Source organism: Phaenicophaeus curvirostris, chromosome 5, assembly GCF_032191515.1.
Source record: "Phaenicophaeus curvirostris isolate KB17595 chromosome 5, BPBGC_Pcur_1.0, whole genome shotgun sequence".
Taxonomy (NCBI): domain Eukaryota; kingdom Metazoa; phylum Chordata; class Aves; order Cuculiformes; family Cuculidae; genus Phaenicophaeus; species Phaenicophaeus curvirostris.
The window spans coordinates 65,579,999-65,598,880 of NC_091396.1; the positions used below are offsets into that span (position 1 = coordinate 65,579,999).

General features: G+C 46.3%; 1 protein-coding gene across 1 annotated transcript in view; it reads left to right on the plus strand.

Moving 5' to 3' along the window:
• The window catches only part of MDGA2 (MAM domain containing glycosylphosphatidylinositol anchor 2), a 359,263-nt gene that overhangs the window by 212,984 nt on the left and 127,397 nt on the right, over positions 1–18,882 (plus strand). The window contains exon 6 of the mRNA XM_069856787.1: positions 5,646–5,915. Within this exon, the coding sequence (XP_069712888.1) occupies positions 5,646–5,915 (270 nt within the window). The remainder of the gene's footprint in view (positions 1–5,645; positions 5,916–18,882) is intronic.

Sequence of the window (18,882 nt, forward strand, 5' to 3'; positions counted from 1 at the left end):
CATGCCAACTAAACCGTTTGCCATGTCTACATGCTCTTTGAACCCCTCCAGATATGGAGACTCCACCACTGCCCTGGACAGCCTCTTCCAATGCTTCACCACTCTTCCAGTAAAGAAATATTTCCTAAAATACAATCTAAACCTCCCCTGGTGGAATGTGAGGCTATTTCCTATCATCCTAGACACTGGAGGAGTAAATTGCTGCCTTACTGCCACTGCAATATATATCTTTTCAAGTGGTTTTGGTTGGGACCACATGAAAGCGTGCTTGAAAGGATGTGAGGGCCTTCTCAAGCCTCCAAGAGCTTAGCTGTGTACCTTTCAAAACCTGAACAGTTAGAATGTCTGTACTAGCTCCAACCATGTTTTGAGAAGGCAGGCTGGGCTGTAGAAGTGGAAGCGAACTCGGTTCGCAAGTTGATGTGGATACCATGGTGTGAAACCACTTGTATCTTGGAGGCTCCCCAAAGCGATAGATATAGGAGAGGCAGACCCAGCACATTCCAGGCTTATGCTTGGAATACATAGCTTTGTGTACTAGTTTTTACAATAGTGTCATTTTAATAAGAGTCAGATCATTCGTAGAAGCTTTTATCTCCTCTTCCTTCTGACTCAATGACACAAGTTCCTTCTATCTAAACAACAATCACAGCTCGAGCTGCTGGGACTGCATTGTGTGTCTCCTGATTGGAGTTCAATCATAGTGAATGCTTTACAAATGCAAAGGCTGTATAAAGTTACGCGTTGTCCTCGAGGCTTATATCTCATGTCTGTCCTTAACAAGAGCCAGCAGGAGGCATTTCAGAAGGATGCAGAAAACGCGTGCGGCAGGCAGATCTGTGATAGTCTGCCCTCCCAGTCCAGAAAGAGAGACCATTTTCTGCCCTGAAGCATGAGTTCTAATAACCCTTCAACAATATTTGCATATAATCATCAACTATTATAATTGCTTGGGATCATCTTGCCATCTTTACAAATGCCTGCTCCATTTTTTAATCACGCTGGACCAAAAAATATGGTGCAGCAGTGAATTACAGCAGAAGTATGAACAGTTTAGCCCCAAAAGTTTAGAAATCAATAAAAGAGACAACAAATCCATTTCAGAAAGAGGCTTAGGCCAAATTTTCCGTTTCCTGAAAGTGTAGGGATCTAAGAGGATTTGCAAAACACAGGGGTCGATGGGAGATTGGCACATGTGTGTTGCTAAAACCAGCACTCTCTGCCCATTCCCATCTCTAGGCTCCTGATGCATTTGTAAATCCTCATCTTGAAGGTGGGATTGACGTCACCCATCTTCTGCCATCTAAATTGTACCTGTCGAGATTAGGCTAATCTTTGGACTCCGTCTGCAGACAGCAGAGAGAGACCGATACCACAGGGGAAGGTTCTTGCCAGCAGATAGCTTAGGGTAGATAAGAGGAATTGCCTGGTGGTAGCACCTCTTGCTGTCATTGAAACTGGAACAGGGAGAGATCTCACACAAGAGCAAGCGGCACCTCCCAAGCTCAGACAGTAGCAAGTCCTAAATTTTGTGTCTAACAAGTTTGCTTAGAAAGTCTGTAAGGGAGAGCGATTCTGCAGCAATGCTGAGCAGCCTAGTCCACGGTTTGCTGACCCTACTGGTACATGGAGTTTTGTTGTCGTGCCTTCATTACTGCTTTCTGTGTTACAGCTTCACGTTCCCAGTCTGTAGGGAGGAGCATCTGCATTGCTGCAGCATCCTACTGGGAGCAGTTAGAGGTGTTACTTCAGTTTGGGAGGGGAAAGCATTTCTGGATGGAGTCAAGCGTATGTGCTATCCATTAAAGCAGACCTGCAGAAGCCCTTCACGCTGTTAATTAACCCAGAGTAATTATTCCATGTCTTCCAGCAGGTGACTAAACTTAACCTTGTTCATTTCTGCATCTAGATCCAAGCTAATGTACAGAAGCAAACATAAGCATGCTCCTACTTAGAGATAAAACCATTTTTCTGCCACTCATGATGCCTCAGCTGGATTTATCGAGTATTTGGGATTTTAGCCATTTGCCTCCTTCGTTACCTCACTAGCTGTCCCTGCTTCTCTCTTTTTCTTTCTCCCTTTTCTTTGATAAAACAGTCAGTCAGAGCTGTTATGAGAAGCCACGTGTCTCCAGCTTGTGTTTAGTACATTAGCCTCTGGATACTATCATTTTTCCCCATTCATGACTGGAAGGAGAAATGGTCAATGTTGATTGCATTGCGAGAGTGGGCTGTGCTCTCTGAGATGGGTGAGGACAAAGCTGAATGTGCTTCAGTGGTGGAAGGACAAAGTCCAAATAACCACTAGGAAACTTCATATATTCATAGAACATGTTCTGTGGTAATAGAACATGTTGGAAGAGACATTAAAGTCCATCCAATTCCAACCCCCTGCCATGGGCAGGGACATTTCCCACTGGACCAGGTTGTTTAAAGCCCTGTCCAACTTGACCTTGAACACCTCCAGGGATGGGGCAGATACAGCTTCTCTGGGCAACCTGGGCCAGGGCTTCACCGCCCTCACAGGAAAATATTCATTGTAAGATCTCATCTAAATCTACTTCTAATCTTTCCATTCCTAGAGAAGAATTCAGCAACATGCATGTGGCAATAATTCAGACAAGCAAATGTGGTAAACCCATTTCTATCCTTGGTTGCACTATAAAGCTGAACATAAGAGGCTGTGTGTTACTGGTGCATTGTGATACAGTGCATTGCAAGCAGAGCAATAACAAAGAATTGTAGAATGGTTTGAGTTGGAGGGGATCTTCGAGATCATCTAATTCCAACCTCCTGCTATGGGCAGAGACACCTCCCACTGGATCAGGTTGCTCCAAGCCTCATGCAGCCTGGCCTTCAACACCTCCAGGGTTGGGGCAGCCACCACTGCTCTGGGCAACCTGGGCCAGGGCCTCCCCACCCTCATTGTGAATAATTTCCTCCTAATGTCTAATCTAAATCTTACCTGTCTCCAATTTAAAGCCATTCCCCCTCATCCTGTCCCTCCATGCCTTTTTACAAAGTCCCTCCCCAGCTTTCCTGGAGCCCCTCCAGGTACTGGAAGGTTGCTCTAGGGTCTCCCCACAGCCTTCTCTTCTCCAGGCTGTCCTCCTATGGGAGGTGCTCCAGAAACAGCTCATCATAGGTGTGGATTCATATTCTGTTCATAATAGCCCTTTATATGCTGTGCTGAGTTTTATTTGCTGGTAACCTTAACCTCCACTCTGAATTTCTTAACATCCTTAGGATTAAAGGAGGATTTTAATGGCAGTAGTTGAGTGTATTGCTGGATTTTTGTTTGTGTTTGTCTGGGGATAGGTTGTAGTTAAGTGCAACTTGTGGTGTAAGCAAAGAGAAATCACTTTATGGAAACCATAATTTTCATGTACTTGAGTGTTTTGAGTGCTGTGATGAAAGGGATGCATTGCAGCATTTTTATCACATCAACCACTATCTTTGTCTCCCTACCTGAAGGATAGCAAAGGGTCCTGTTTCATCTGGAAGATTATGAAGCCATCAGGGTAAACAGCACCACCAGGTTGGGTTGACGATGTTGGAGCTTTCATGCTTTGTTCTGAGTTTTTAAGTGTTATTTGTGGTTCTCTTGTTCCCTGTTTCATGACCTGAAGTTTAGTGAGATCAGAGAGCAGCTGCGTGCCAGAGCTGTTCAGCAAAAATCATTAAACTCAGGAGGAAGAGAAAGAAAGCGAGGCTAGCTGAGTGCTGCCCTCTGGTTGGAGATGATCCTACCGATCTGGAGCTCAGCTGTACTTGTACAGTGGTGACCTGGATCCCCACTTCTGCTGCCTTTACCCAAGCAAAATCTACTTAAGCATGAAACATGATCTACTGCCCAGTTTCAGACCTGTAAGCCCAAAACAGGAGTCCATCAGCTGATGGATGCATCAACTATAAGGTCAGAGGATGTGAGCAAAGAAATGCTGACGCAGTCGGCAGGGCTGACTTGTTTTCTGTTCATAACTGCACCCAGCTTCTTCACCTTGAAGTTGGTTACATGAACCCTGGAATTCATGCTGGGAAGGATCTGCAGGGTCTCGCACTGGAAGACGCTGGAAGATGGGGTGTTGCTTGTAAACCTCTGCTCTTTTGCTCTCTTGAAGTGTTACCCTGGCTGAGGGTTGCCTGTCCTCTCAGCACTGGGGCAGGTTAAATGCAAGTGGCACTTCAGGACATGGTTTAGCAGGCATGATGGGGTTGGGTTAGCAGTTGGACTGGATAATCTTAGAGGTCTTTTCCAATTTCAATTATTCTATGATCCTATAAAAAGCTTCCCATTTGTGTGCTCCAGGTTCTGAACGCAGAGGAAGCCGATTCCTCTTGAGTGAACCTCAAAGTAAGAAAACTTATTCATAGTTGACACTTGCATTTGCCTTAAAGGATTAGTGTGTGTAACTTTAATATTAAAATAAGATTCATCTATAAAGCAGAACACATAGGAATATCTGCAATAATGAAGATACTGATATGATTTTTGAGTGTAATATTTTTATTTCCTTTCATTTTGTTGCTCTCTCATTTTCTGGTCTTCTTCACCCAGAATTTCAGCCCTTTTCCTTTATCCCTGTTTTCATTTAGCATCACTTCTCATTCTGTCCCAGCAATCTGTATTTATAGATTGGCTCATCATTTATGTGGTTTAGGGTTTGCCTTCAAGTGAAGCCTGAGTCCAGCACAGGTGGATCCCTCAACACAAAGAACAGGGGATGTCACAGCTCAGACTGTGATTTTGAATTGTAGAATCATAGAATGGTTTTAGTTGGAAGGGACCTTAAAGATCACCCAGTTCCACACCCCCATGCCAGTGCCTCACCACCCTCATTATGAAGAATTTCTTCGTAGTGGAAGAAATTTTTCCTGGGGAAGAGAAGACTCCAGGGAAACTTTAGAGCAACTTGCAGTACTGAAAGGGGCTCCAGGAAAGCTGGGGAGGGTCCCTTGATCAGGAGGGGCAGGCATAAGATGAGAGGAATGATTTTCAGCTTAAAGAGGGGGGATTGAGATGAAATCTTAGGAAGAAATATTTTCTTGTGAGGGTGGGGAGGCCCTGGCCCAGGTTGCCCAGAGCAGTGGTGGCTGCCCTGGGGGTGCTGAAGGCCAGGTTGGATGGGACTTGGAGCAACCTGATCCAGTGGGAGGTGTCCCTGTTGGGGACACGCAACAGTTATCTCAGTTGGCAGCCAAGTCCCAAGGAGTGGGACTTGGGAAGGCCAGTGGATTTAAGAGGGCTGGTTTTCAATGGGTAGGATCTGACTTGGAGGGAGTGACATGCTTTCCGTTCCAAATAAGAAGATTGTTATTAATTACTTTCTCCCACGGTGTAAAATCCAGCGTGCTGGCACCTATCCCTTACATTGTATGTTCCTTCCCAAGTACAGCCACTGGGTAGAAAATCCTCATCTGCTATTTGAACAGCAAGATGAAAGATGACTGAGCATGGTGAGAAGTGTGGTATTGAGGGGAACACTAGGATGGGGAGAAACCATCTTGGAGATCACTCAGTCGATCGGAACGCTGTAGCTGAAGTGCCTTTGGTCATCTCAGTTGGCTTAAGTGTGCTTGTCAGGGCTGAGCAATACTGCAGATGTAGCTCCACTACACCTTTCTCTTCCTCTTGTGTCTTGCAGCATCTCCTTCAATTAAGCTTCTTGTGGATGACCCAATAGTGGTGAACCCTGGAGAAGCAATCACGTTAGTATGTGTGACGACAGGAGGGGAGCCAACCCCCAGCCTGACGTGGGTGCGGTCTGCTGGTGTCCTTCCGGAGAAGACAGTCCTGAATGGTGGCACTTTAACAATACCTGCCATCACGTCAGAAGATGCTGGCACGTACAGTTGCATCGCCAATAACAATGTTGGAAATCCCGCTAAGAAGTCCACCAACATCATCGTAAGAGGTAAGATGAGCTGGTAAACAAGCAGCCTTTACCTTGGAGGATAAATTGTGTCCTAACTTGATTGGATAGCCATGTTCACATCATGTGTCCTGTGTTTCCAAATGTATTTCTGGTCATTTCTAATGATGTATGAGATGGATTAGTTCTGGCTTCAAATATGCAGTGGCTCTTGTGCTCGGCTGAAACCTCTTAGTTGGGGCCACGTTCCCATCCAAACTAGAGACAAATCACATAATCACGGAATTGTTTGGGTTGGAAAAGACCCTTAAGGTCATCAAGTCCAACCGTAAACCAGACACTACCAAGCCAACCAGTCCCGAAGTGCCATATCCACATGGGTTTTAAATCCCACAAGGAGTGGTGACTCTACCACATCCCTGGGCAGCCTCTGCCAGAGCTTGGCAGCCTTTTGGTGAAGGCATCTTTCCCAGTATCCCATCAAAACCTCCCCTGGGACACCGTGTCATCTGGGCATTGCCTGTCTTGGCAGTGAATGCATCCCGAGCTCCTGGAGATGTCATTACCTACTTCACCGTTTTCTTCTTCCTCATCAGCTGAACGTGTTACTGAAATTAAGGCTGTTGTGCCTGCTGTGAATCTGCTGCCATCAGACAACTGCTCCCTGGGTAGGAGCTTTAGATTAGTACCTATGCTGTAATTATAATAAATAGCAGGATGAATGCCTGTCTTGGCTAAAAGCAAGAGAAGAGTCCTTGCAGAACAACTACTGCTAGGTCAAGACAAGCTCTCTCTGGTTGTTTATTGCTTTCTCAGTAACCTCAGGGACATGGCCACTTGGTTTGAAGGAGTTTGATTGGCCGATAGGCACCATCGGAGTGGATTAATCTCCCTGAACCTAACAGTTCATCTGAAACTAATTTTCTATAATCTAATCTGTGAATGGTGGTGAAACATAAACTCTAACACTATAGGAACATTAAATAATAGCATGTGATTAATCAGACTCGGGAAGAACTGCTGCACGAAGAGCCGCTGGGGTGAATATTTTATGAGAGCCATAACCCCTGTTCACTTCTCATTGCCCAACGTATCGTCATCTTCATCAGGATGGGGAATTGGAAGCTATTTTGGTTCTGGGGGTCAGAGACATAGCGTTGCATCTGCAGAAGTTGATCAGGATGTCCACATATTTATTTGTAATATTTTATTTCCATTTGAGTTTTGACATTTGGCTTTGGGGTTTTGTTGTCAAGAGGCGAAAGCAGTCTTGTTTGAAGAACAGAGCTTCAACATTGATTTGCTGTGATTTACAGTGGTGATGAGGCTGTGAAGTGGAGATGCGAGTGAAACGCACACTCAGAATAAGCGAAGGGAAAGGGAAGGCTTTCTGTGAAAAGGGATCTCGATGTTTTAATTGACCCGGCAGGCACCACCAGAGAGCTCAGAGGAAAAGCCAAAGTCCCCAGGCCACTGCAGATACAAATTCCCTGAGTCACAGCAGAATAATAATATAGCCTCACATTTTTATTTATAGAACGTGCCCTGAGATGCCTGGGAACTGCAAGATGTTGAACAAAATATCATTAAAGCATTTGAGGCGATTTTTTTCCTTTGTTCCTCGCCACTGTTAATTCGGAGAAGGGACCACAAGGTGGAACAGCCCATTAAATAAATGAAACAGAGCTCACTTCCAGCACCAATCCATTGCTACCTGTTCTGAATTTCCCGTTATTTCTGTTAGAGGGAAAGAGCTGTCTTTGAGAAAACAGACTTTATTCTGGTCTTGGTTGATTTGATTGATTTCAGGCTGAGAGAGCTGGGGTTGTCCAGCCTGGAGAAGAGAAAGCTGTGAGACCTTAGAGCAGCTTCCAGTACTTAAAGGAGCTCCAGGAAAGCTGAGGAAGGGCTCTTGATGTGGGAGGGCAGGGATAGGACAAGTGGGTGTGGTTTTGTGCTGAAAGAGGGAAGATTGAGATGAGATCTTAGGAAGAAATATTTTGCTGTGAGGGTGGGTTCTCTGGCCCAGGTTGCCCAGAGCAGTGGTGGCTGCCTCATCCCTGGAGGTGTTCAAGGGCAGGTTGGATGGGTCTTGGAGCAACCTGATCCAATGGGAAGTATCCCTGCCTGTGGCAGGAGGCAGAACTGGATGATCTTTAAGGTCCCTTCCAACCCAAACTATTCTATGATTCTATAAAAACAAGAGAAAGAATAAATGCTCTCTCATTTCATCAGTGCTGGCTGCTCACCAATTCCAATTAGAAAAGTCTCTTTCCGAGTGTTTTCTTTAGATTAACGAGTTCTTTAAATGATTGCATGTCTGCTAGCATTTGAGTATTGGTGGGTGTTCTCATCAGTGGCATCTCCACATCCTGCACTCAGGCCAATACTTAGAACAGCTTCCCACAATGTATTTCTAGACAAACCCACTAGAAAGCAGAGGAGGCTCTGAGGGAATCTTTGTGTGCTCTTTTTCGTCATGTTCTACTCTTTAAAAACCAAAGAAAACGCTATCTAGCAGCCAGTCCAACACCCCTCTCCGGATAAACAAAGTCCCTGATAACCTCCATGGCCGATGTGTGGATTTTTGGCTGTTGTTTGAAGGACACTTGTGCATCAGCTTGGGAAACAGAGAAAGGTTGTACACATCTTAAAGTTGGGAGCACTGAAACGACTTGGAAGGGTGTCACTGTGCACCAACTTGAATTTGTTGCCTCATCAGCACCTTCTCCTGTTGCCTTCTTTAAATAGATCTTTCATCTCTCCCATTGTGACTGCAACATTTATTTTAGTGCCAATTGACTCCGTGTGACTTTTCCTGAAGTGGAAACATAGTGTCTGGAGTTAATTTTTCAAAGGGGTGGGATTCCCCATCAGCTTAAATACAAAATAATAATTTTATATGACCAGTGCTCCAGATTAGCACAAAAGCTTTTGCTGAACAAAAAGCACTCTGGGGAACTGCATTTTAAGGCCGAGATTGCTGGAAGGACCTATTCCGTTATGTCTTTAAAACTCTATGTGAACTGTGAGGTAGTGACTGCTAAACAGAAGGTGGGAGGGGGAAGACCTGGATTATGAAATAAATGAAATTTTTATTGCTTTGTAATGAATTTACAGAAGGAAATCCTGTAACTTGGTATTTCTGATGTCCAGTCTGGCACATCTGCTGACCCTTCTACTGCCCTGCAAAGGATCTGTTTATCCCTGAGCTTTCTTTTAGGAGTTTCCCGTGTTGATGCAGACCAGTTGCATGATTCCTGGGTTGGGGCACTTCCAAGCACAGTCACTGGCTGAATACAGAATGGATTTGGAGCAGCCCAGAGGAGAAAGACTTGGGGTGCTGGGGGAGGAGAAGCTCAACAGGAGCCAGCAATGGGCACTCACAGCCCAGAAACCAACCGTGTCTTGGGCTGCATCCAAAGCAGTGGGACCAGCAGAGTAAGGGAGGGGATTCTGTCCTTCTGCTCTGCTCTGGTGAGACCCCATCCTGGACTCCTTAGCACAGAAAGGACACGAATCTGTTGGTCTACAGGAGGTCACGGAGATGATCCAAGGGCTGGAACATCTCCGATTGGAAGACAGGCTGGGAGAATTGGGGTTGTTCAGCCTGGAGAAGAGAAGGCTGTGGGGAGACCTTAGAGCAACTTACAGCACTGAAAGGGGCTCCAGGAAAGCTGGGGAGGGGTTTTTCCAAGGTCCTGGGGTGATAGGACGAGGGGGAATGGCTTTAAATTGGAAGGGGGAAGAATTAGATTAGACATTAGGAAGAAATTCTTCACGTTAAGGGTGGAGAGACCCTCCCCAGGTTGCCCAGAGACATGGTGGCTGCCCCATCCCTGGAGGTGTTCAGGGCCATGTTGGATGGGGCTTGGAGCAACCTGACCCACTGGGAGGTGTCCCTGCCCATGGCAGAGGTGGAACTGGATGGGCTTTGAGGTCTCTTCCAACCCAAACCATCCTGTGATTCTGTGATGTGCAGGATAAAAATAAATCTGTCTAGTTCTGCGTCAGCATCTCTGCTGTCGTACCTCGAAGGTCCGCAAGTGCTGTTAAGAGCTGTGAGCAAGGCCCCCATGGGCTGGTGCCGAGTGCCAGAGCAGAGTCAAGGCTCACAACTGTTCTCCAGAAGGTGGATACGGGGTTTTGGCAGCACCCATGACAGTCGTCACCCATCAGTTTTGCAGCTGCTGGATGCTGACCAGTGGCCGAGTGATGGGTCCATCTGACGTGCTTGTTCGTTAGGTGGCATCGTCTGTGATGGTGACAGCGCTGGCCGGGAATGCTGGGCCCAGCATGCCAAGTCCAAAACATTACGTTTTTTATGCAGATAGAAGGACCTTTCTTCTTCCTCCTTTTTTCCCCTCTCTGTGTTCTGGGAAGGTCTCAGAGCAGACTGATGATACTCATGATTATTTCATGGCTGGAGAAAGCTGAAGGCCTTGGCAAGTATCCGTACTCATAAACCAGGCGTCGCTGCACCGCACAGAAGTGTCGATCACTGCTGACTTTATAATGAGGGACTGAGCAGGCACGTGGAGCTTTGTCAGGCAAGGTGCGGGAGGCTCCAGGAGGCTGGTGGGGATGAGCTCCCCAGGATGCTTCAGGAAGATGGAAGTATGGCAGCCCCCACGCTGGCTTTCAGTACCCATGGATGGTTGTGCTTTCCTCAGGGCAGACAAGAAAGCAAGAGTGAATTCATGAAAGTGCTAAGGTTTTGAAATTCGTATTCTGGAATAAGACTAGAAGGGTCCTCCTGGGTCATCGAATCCAGCTGTCTTTATCCCAGGCATCCATTTCATCTCATCTCTTGTATCATCTTTCCTTGTAAAATGACCACATCCACCTGCATTTTCAATATCTGCCCTCCGGCATCCTCTCAGTTTATCCCAGGGCCCTCTCCCCATATTTCACTGTTCTGACATTGAAATTCTCTCTCATTACCAGCATAATGCGTATGTGGTGGCTTTGCCATCCCTTGTAAGCAGCTTTGGAATGGATTCAGGCAACCTCCGCAAAACCATGTCAGGATGGAGGGCTGGGGTTTGCCTTTGCTGAACCACCCTGACAGTCAGGGACCTTCACCCCGTGGGGGCTCTCCCTGCCCTCCCTCTTGCGTTGTGTCAAGTTAGAGACTTTATAATTCTCTGCAGCTCCCTGAAATGACGTTGTGGTGAGGTGGGTGTTGGTCTCTTCTCCCTAATAACAAGGGGTAGGAGGAGAGGAAATGGCCTCAAGTTGCAACAGAGGAGGTTTAGGTTGAACATTAGAGAAAACTTCTTTGCAGAAAGAGTGATGAAACACTGGCAGAGGCTGCCCAGGGCAGCGGTGGCATCTCCATCCCTGGAGGGGCACAAAAAAAGTGTAGATGTGACTTTTCAGGACATGGTGGGGTTGGGCTGGCAGTCAGGTTGGATGAGCCTAGAGGTCTTTTCCAACCATAATTATTCTGTGGAGTTTTTTTTATCAGAATATTAAGCCTTAATTTCCTCCTTGTTTTAACACTCACCACCCTCCTTACTTTCTGCAATGTCTTGATGAACAAGAGAAACTACCTTCCTCCAGCGTGGGGTTTAAATGGACCTTTCAAAAGTGTTTGCAAACGGGCTTTGGGAGAGACTTCTGTGCTGGATGGAACAGCTCTGTAAATTGGAGACTGGGTACCAGCCTGGACTCTTACCCCGCAAAAGCATCCCCAGCTCTCCCGTGGGAGCCAGCACCTCTGCAGGCATCTTCCGAGGGCTTCTTCTAGCTTTTTAACCACAGGATCATGGAATCATGGAATGCTTTGGGTTGAAAGGGGCCTCAAAGCCCATCCAGTTCCACCCCTGCCATGGGCAGGGACACCTCCCACTGGATCAGGTTACCCAAAGCCTCATCCAACCTGGCCTTGAACCCCTCCAGGGATGGGGCAGCCACCACTGCTCTGGGCAACCTGGGCCAGGGCCTCCCCACCCTCACAGGAAAAATATTTGTCCCCAAGATCTCAACTCAATCTCTCCTCTTTCAGCCATAAACACTTCCTCCTCATCTATTCCTTCACTCCCTGATAAAGAGTCCCTCCCCAGCTTTCCTGGAGCCCCTTTCAGCACTGGAAGTTGCTCTAAGGTCTCTCTGGAGCCTTCTCTTCTCCAGGCTGAACAACCCCAACTCTTTCAGCCTCTCTTCATATAGGAGGTGCTTCAGCCCTCAAATCATCTTCGTGGTCTCCTCTGAACTCACTCCAACAGCTCCATCTCCTTCCTGTGCTGAGGACTCCAGAACTGGACACAAGCCTCCAGGTGAGGTCTCACCAGAGCAGAGCAGAGGTGCAGAATCCTCTCCCTCACCCTGCTGGTTCCACTGCTTTGGATGCAGCCCAGGACACAGTTGGTTTCTGGGCTGTGAGTGGACTTTGCCAGCTCCTGTTGAGCTTCTCCTCCCTCAGCACCCCAAGTCCTTCTCCTTTGGGCTGCTCTCAATCCATTCTGTGCTCAGCCTGTAATTGTGTTTGGGATTGCCCTCACTCAGGTGCAGGACCTATCACTTGTGCAGTTTAGTCCATGAAAAAGAAAGACATGCAGCCGCTTGTAACTCTTCCACCTAGAACTGCACCCTGTGGATGAGATTTCAATGAGACGAGATTTTAGCCTTGAAAACTTGATCCTACAGCACATCCAACTGCTGTCATAAGTTACCTGTGCGCTACCCTAAAAGTTTACTGCTCTGAGAATGAATGTGTAAAAAAGTTGAGCCTCAGACTTTAATAAGTCCATTTATTTTTATTATCTCCTATAGCAGTCACAGGCATGTGTGCTCTCTCCCAGGCTGGGCTGGATCATGGGCGAGTTCATAAACCAGTCCCATATAAAAATGTAGATGGGTTATTGATTCTTCTGCCCTTTCATTAGGGCTTGCCAGCGCTGTTGTGCACAGAAATTAGATTTTTAAATAAGTTTGCTGCTCTGCAAAGCATCTTATGGTGCCTATTGGGCACCATGGATCTATAAAGGTTTAAGAGAAAGGATTTAAAGAGGTAATGTTCATTTAATCTCTCTCCTTCTGACTCTTGCAGTGTGGCTTCTTTTGATAGCCACCTTCTTGGTTCTCCAGGGGGGCAAGGAAAAAAAATTATCCTCACTGTGACTTGGTGTGCCAGCAGCAACTACTAATTAACTACAGATTTAGAGTAATCTCCCACATGAGGCTGAGAGAGTTGGGGTTGTTCAGCCTGGAGAAGAGAAGGCTCTAGGGAGACCTTAGAGCAGCTTCCAGTACTGAAAGGGGCTCTGGGAAAGATGGGGAGGGGCTTTTGATCAGGGAGTACAGGGACAGGATGAGAGGGAATGATTTTCAGCTGAAAGAGGGGAGACTGAGATGGGGTCTTAGGAAGAAATGTTTTCCTGTGAGGGTACTGATGCCCTGGCCCAGGTTGCCCAGAGCAGTGGTGGCTGCCCCATCCCTGAAGGTGTTCAAGGCCAGGTTGGATGGGGCTTGGAGCCCCTGATCCAGTAGGAGGTGTCCCTGCCCATGGCAGGTGGTGGGACTGGATGGGCTTTTAGGTCTTTTCCAACTCAAACCATTCCATGATCCTATTGTTTTGGCAGAAAAAAAACTGTGTTTTTCCAAGTTTTATCTCATCTTGAAGGGAGAGGAAGAGAAAACAGTGCATGAGGTTTTGTTTCAATGTCATAGAGAAAGTTTGATGACCTTGAAATGTGTTTTAAGATACTTGCATTGTATCAGGCAGCTGTGGAGGAGATCAGGAGGCCTCTGCTGAGACTCACAAATCATTTTGGAAAGTTTTATGGGATCCGGATTAATTTTTGAGGCACGGAACTGTGGAATAAATACAAAGCGTGGAAGGGAAATGCATCCCACATTAGAACAAATCCAGGCTCTAACAAAACCCTTCAGTTGAATAAAGCTCTTGAGCCACACAAGAAGGAGGAGATGAGGACAATCTGATGTGCAACCTTTGGAAACTGGGGGTTTGCTCCAGGCTTTTAAGAAAGGCAAGTACCGTGCGCTGGGTGTTGTTTGCAGTGTGTGGCCAAAGAGAAGAGCAAAGATTTGCAATACATTGCTTTTTGGCATCCAGGAACACTCAGCAAGGCTATTATTTTTTTGACAGCTTTGGCACAAGGATTAAACTTCATAAAGGCACTGGCCCTGGAAAACACCCAGCTGTTATGTGCCGAGGGTTTATAATTGGTTTGGCAAGTGCTCAGCCCACTGGGGGTTGTGTCAGCTCCTCTGGATTGTTTAATTTAGATCCCAGTGCTTGTCTGGCTTGTGACAAGGCTCTTGAAGCTCCTGTTTGCCAGTGAGATGGGCAACCAGAGGGATGAGGCAGCCCTGCACCCTCTGATCTGGTCAGAATCGCAATCATGTTGGCTTGGTGAGCTGTGCCAGTGTGGGATTTGTAGTATGGAGAATGGTTGGGGGTTTTGCCCTTTCTTCTAGTTGGGGTATGAAAAAGTAATGAATGCCAGCTGCTAATTCATCTCTGTTGCTTATTGATCAATCTTCAGTCTGGTGGAGAGTGCGTCCAGAGGAGACCACGGAGATGATCCAAGGGCTGGAGCACCTCCGATAGGAGGACAGGCTGACAGATTTGGGGTTGTTAAGCCTGGAGAAGAGAAGGCTGCAGGGAGAACTTAGAGCAGCTTTCAGTACTGAAAGGGGCTCCAGGAAAGCTGGGGAGGGGCTCTTGGTCAGGGAGCGCAGGGATAGGAAGAGGGGAAATGGTTTTGAGCTGAAAGAGGGGAGATTGAGATGAGATCTTAGGGAGAAATGTTTTCTTTTGAGGGTACTGATGCCCTGGTCCAGGTTGCCCAGAGCAGTGTTGGCTGCCCCATCCCTGGAGGTGTTCAAGTCCAGGCTGGATGGGTCTTAGAGCAACCTGATCGAGTGGGAGGTGTCCCTGCCCAGGGCAGGGGTGGAACTGGATGGGCTTTGAGGTCCCTTCCAAACCAAACCATTCTGTGATGCTATGATTCAGCCAATTTTTTTAAATATTTCACCCTTATTTACCCACCTCAATACATGTCTGCTTAAAACTGGAGGTGAGGGCAGCCTTGCACTAAGCAGGTGGCAGCGCATTGTGTGCTGGTTGCTTGCAGGATGCTGCAGTTTCTGTCCCCAGACCAGCTTTATACTGCTGTGATTCTACTGGGACAACTCCTGCTATTCATCAGCAGGGAACCACAGCCAGAAGGTTGTGCAGTCTTCATCCCTGGAGGTTATCAAGCCCTGAACCACCTGGTCTGTGATCATGTCTGGCCTTTCTTTGAGCACGAGATTGGTCTAGAAACCTCTTCAGATCTCTCAGCACCAGAATATTTCCATGAACTTGGACGTATTTCCATGAACAGGTTTCCGTGAACATAGGTTTCTTGTCTTTCCTGTTGTGATGGTGCCTATTTCTCTTGCATATTTACTTCTGAAAGCCGTTAAAAGAGAAACTCTGCTGTATTTCACATACTTTGATCTTGGCTTCAACTTTTAATGGACCATGTATTGAGTAACTTGTAAACTGGAATATTCTTCATTATAGAGGAGTGCTTACCTCCCCTTCCTTCAAACGTAAAGCAGGGGAAGAAGTAGGAGCTAATTAACTAGAGCACACGTAAATCCAGACACCTGCCACATGACACCTCCAGAATAATAAATCCTTTTCTTTTAAAAATAAGAAGCATTTATAAAAATAAGAGAGAAGGTCCTGAAATCTCTGCATAGTATTTGCATTTAAATTGAAAGTGTGAATGCATCTGGTCTTGTAAGTGCAAAATAATTACTCAATATTAAAAAATTTGGAGATGCTCTGGTGGAAGGTGCTTGACAACTTAATTGTCCTGATAGCTGCTGGAAGTTAAGGTTTGAAAAAACTTTAAGCTAAAACATTGTTGACAGAAGCAAAATGAATTGTTGTTAAAATGCAGAGAATGTATCTTTTTTTAGCAAGACAAGTCTGTCTTCGGAGAGGAAGGTGACTAAAGGGAACATGCAGGCAGCATAATTTTGTCCAAATTATTAATGGCTTTAAATTGGAAGGGGGAAGATTTAGATTAGACATTAGGAGGAAATTATTCACAATGAGGGTGGGGAGACCCTGGCCCAGGTTGCCCAGAGCAGTGGTGGCTGCCCCATCCCTGGAGGTGTTCAAAGGCAGGTTGGATGGGGCTTGGAGCAACCTGATCCTGTGGGAGGTGTCCTTGCCCATGGCAGGGGTTGGGACTGGATGGGCTTTGAGGTCTTTTCCAATTCAAACCTTTCCATGATTCTATGCTGACCCTGCAGACCTGGTGGTCCCCCATCAGACTAGCAGAAGTAGAAATGGCAGAATGCAAAATAGACCCAGCTCCTGTGTGGCTGAGCTGGCAAGGGTTTGAGTGCTTAATTCAAAAGATGCTGTGAGGTGGTGCTGCACCGAAGATATTGAGGGTTATATCCCATCCACTTTGTTTTTTTCTTATGCAGTTTTTATTTCTGTAAGAGGAAAAGGTGAAGCCAGTGGCTGGACACAAGATCCACACAACTCAAGGCATTTCTAGGTCTTAAGAATGGCTGGAAGTCGAAACAGGTATTGGCAGGTTTCCACAGTTTTGGTTTTCTGGGGGCTTTATTGCTTTGTTCAATTCAAGAATGGCCAGGGAGGGTGACTTCTTACTGAAAGACATTGAAATGTGCACTGATATTGTCTTGCAAACCCTGCCAAGGCCACATCTCCCTTGCCTTATTGTTCAAAACCCAGTTTAAACACCCCAGGAGACAATGGCTGCCTGTGATCTGTGGTGCGGGAGGGTTTTCAAGATTGTTCAGAGGCAAAAAGCAAAAGCTGGATGGAGAGAGGTGTCTTGTCTCACAATCACTCTTTGATCAAACCACTGTCGTTGGAGCAGCCGAGCATTAGAATAGAACAAAAAATCAGAGGTGAGCAGTGGAAAGAGGGGAGCAGAAGGACTTGAAGAAATCTTGGCATATCCAGAGGGAATAGCTTAGGCACCCAAGGCAGCTACTTAGGAAGCTCACTTTGCTCCCAGTGTGCTAATTGGAAGTGCTTAGTACCCAGTGAGAATCATCAGATCGTTTGGTTGGAAAAGACCTTTGAGATCATTGAGTCCAACTGTACCTGTCCACTACTGAACCACATGAGGAGCTGCAGATGGAACTGTAAGCTGTGGCTTCACTTTGCTTTGTCCATTATTTTAATTAGTCATCAGCAGATGCGTGAGCCCATATCCATGTATTTCAACCTTTATTAAATGCATCTTCTTTCAGTAACACTGAATTTGGACTTACTTCCCTTACCACCCCCTGCCCTTCCCCCCCCCCCCCATTTATGTAATTCCCCAGAGTCATACCACGCTCCAAACTCAAAACCACCAAAGCATCATGAGGCAGTTTCACTAAAGCAGGGTTTTCTACCCCTGTCTGCAGGTTGCTTCATTCAAGTATGGCAAGAAGCACATGTCCAACTTGGATCTTAGGTATGTTTGGACTTGAGGCTAAGCTGAGGCTTGAGGCTAAGCTGAAGCATTACTCTGCTTGAGGTGCTCAGGGATCTGGTTTAGTAGTGGACAGGTACGGTTGGGCTTGATGATCTCAAAGGTCTTTTCCAACTAAGTGATTCCATGGTTCTATGGTTCAGGTGTTGATGTGGCCATGAAGTTCACAGTAGAATAGCATGGCCTTAAAAAGCATTTTGTTTATAAATGCAGTCTCTGTTGTTATTGAAAGTGTCCATGCCTAGTTGCATGTCTATAACAGTGGTGACTGTGGACGGTGATCATCAGAAAGGAACAGAAGGGATTAGTCATAGGATGCTTCAGAGCAGGCTCGTCTGTGTCCAGATTTGACATGTAGACCATACCGGTGTCACTATCCAGATGACCTTTCCTTATAGAGAGCTGATATCTGCAAGCTTTGTTACTTGGACATGATTTCGTTCTTCTGGTTTAGAGTTAAGCTGAGGAACTGTAAAATTTTTATTCTGGTTGGCAAAGCAAACTGGTATTTTCTATGTTCTTTATACACAAAACAATGTCAAAACGTATTTTAATGTAACAGAATGAAGTTTAATGGACTACACTATGATACTCACCGGCGACAAAAGGTATTTTGAACAGTTGTTCAATTGCCTCTACTCTGCTGAGCTGTTTGATGATATAGTTTAAGGCAATATCCTGTGGAATACAATGCAGCTTTGTTGCCCACGGCCAAAATAAACAAAGACTTCATGTTTCTTTGGAGCTTATGATAGGAACTTTTTTTGCTTCTATTGATTTGATAGAGGTAAAGATGTTTCTGAAGAAAGAAACATCAGAGAAGGACTTCCAGGAGTATTTCTGCAGTGGGAATGACTTTTTATTTGTACAGAGATCCATTTATGCGAGGCTTTCAAAGAAAATTAAATAACATAGACAGTTTCCAAGGTGTGGCTCAGGGGTGGCTTCCTTTGTTTCATACATTCATACATTTAGTTATTCAAACAGTGGAACTCAGCCCGGTTGTGTAAATGTTGGATGATAGCTTTGACAAGCTGGTGTCAAAGAAAATATTAAGGTGCGTTAATACAAAATAAGAGAAATAAAGACTTGGTGAAGAATGGACTGGGAACAGCCCTGAGGAGGACTTCGGGTGTTCATGGATAAGCTCAACGTGAGATGGCAGTTTGTTCTTGAAGCCCAGAAGGCCAACCATGTCCTGGGCTGCATCCAAATCAGAGGGACCAGCAGGGCGAGGGAGGGGATTCTGTCCCTCTGCTCTGCTCTGGTGAGACCCCACCTGGAGTCCTGTGTCCAGTTCTGGAGTGCTCAGCACAGGGAGGACATGGAGCTGTTGGAGCAAGTCCACAGGAAGCCACAGAGGTGATCCAAGGGCTGGAGCACTTCCCACGCCAGAACAGGCTGAGAGAGTTGGGGTTGTTCAGCCTGGAGAAGAGAAGGTTTCAGGAAGGCCAGGTCGGATGGGGCTTTGAGCAGCCTGATCCAGTGGGAGGTGTCCCTGCCCATGGCAGGGGAGTTAG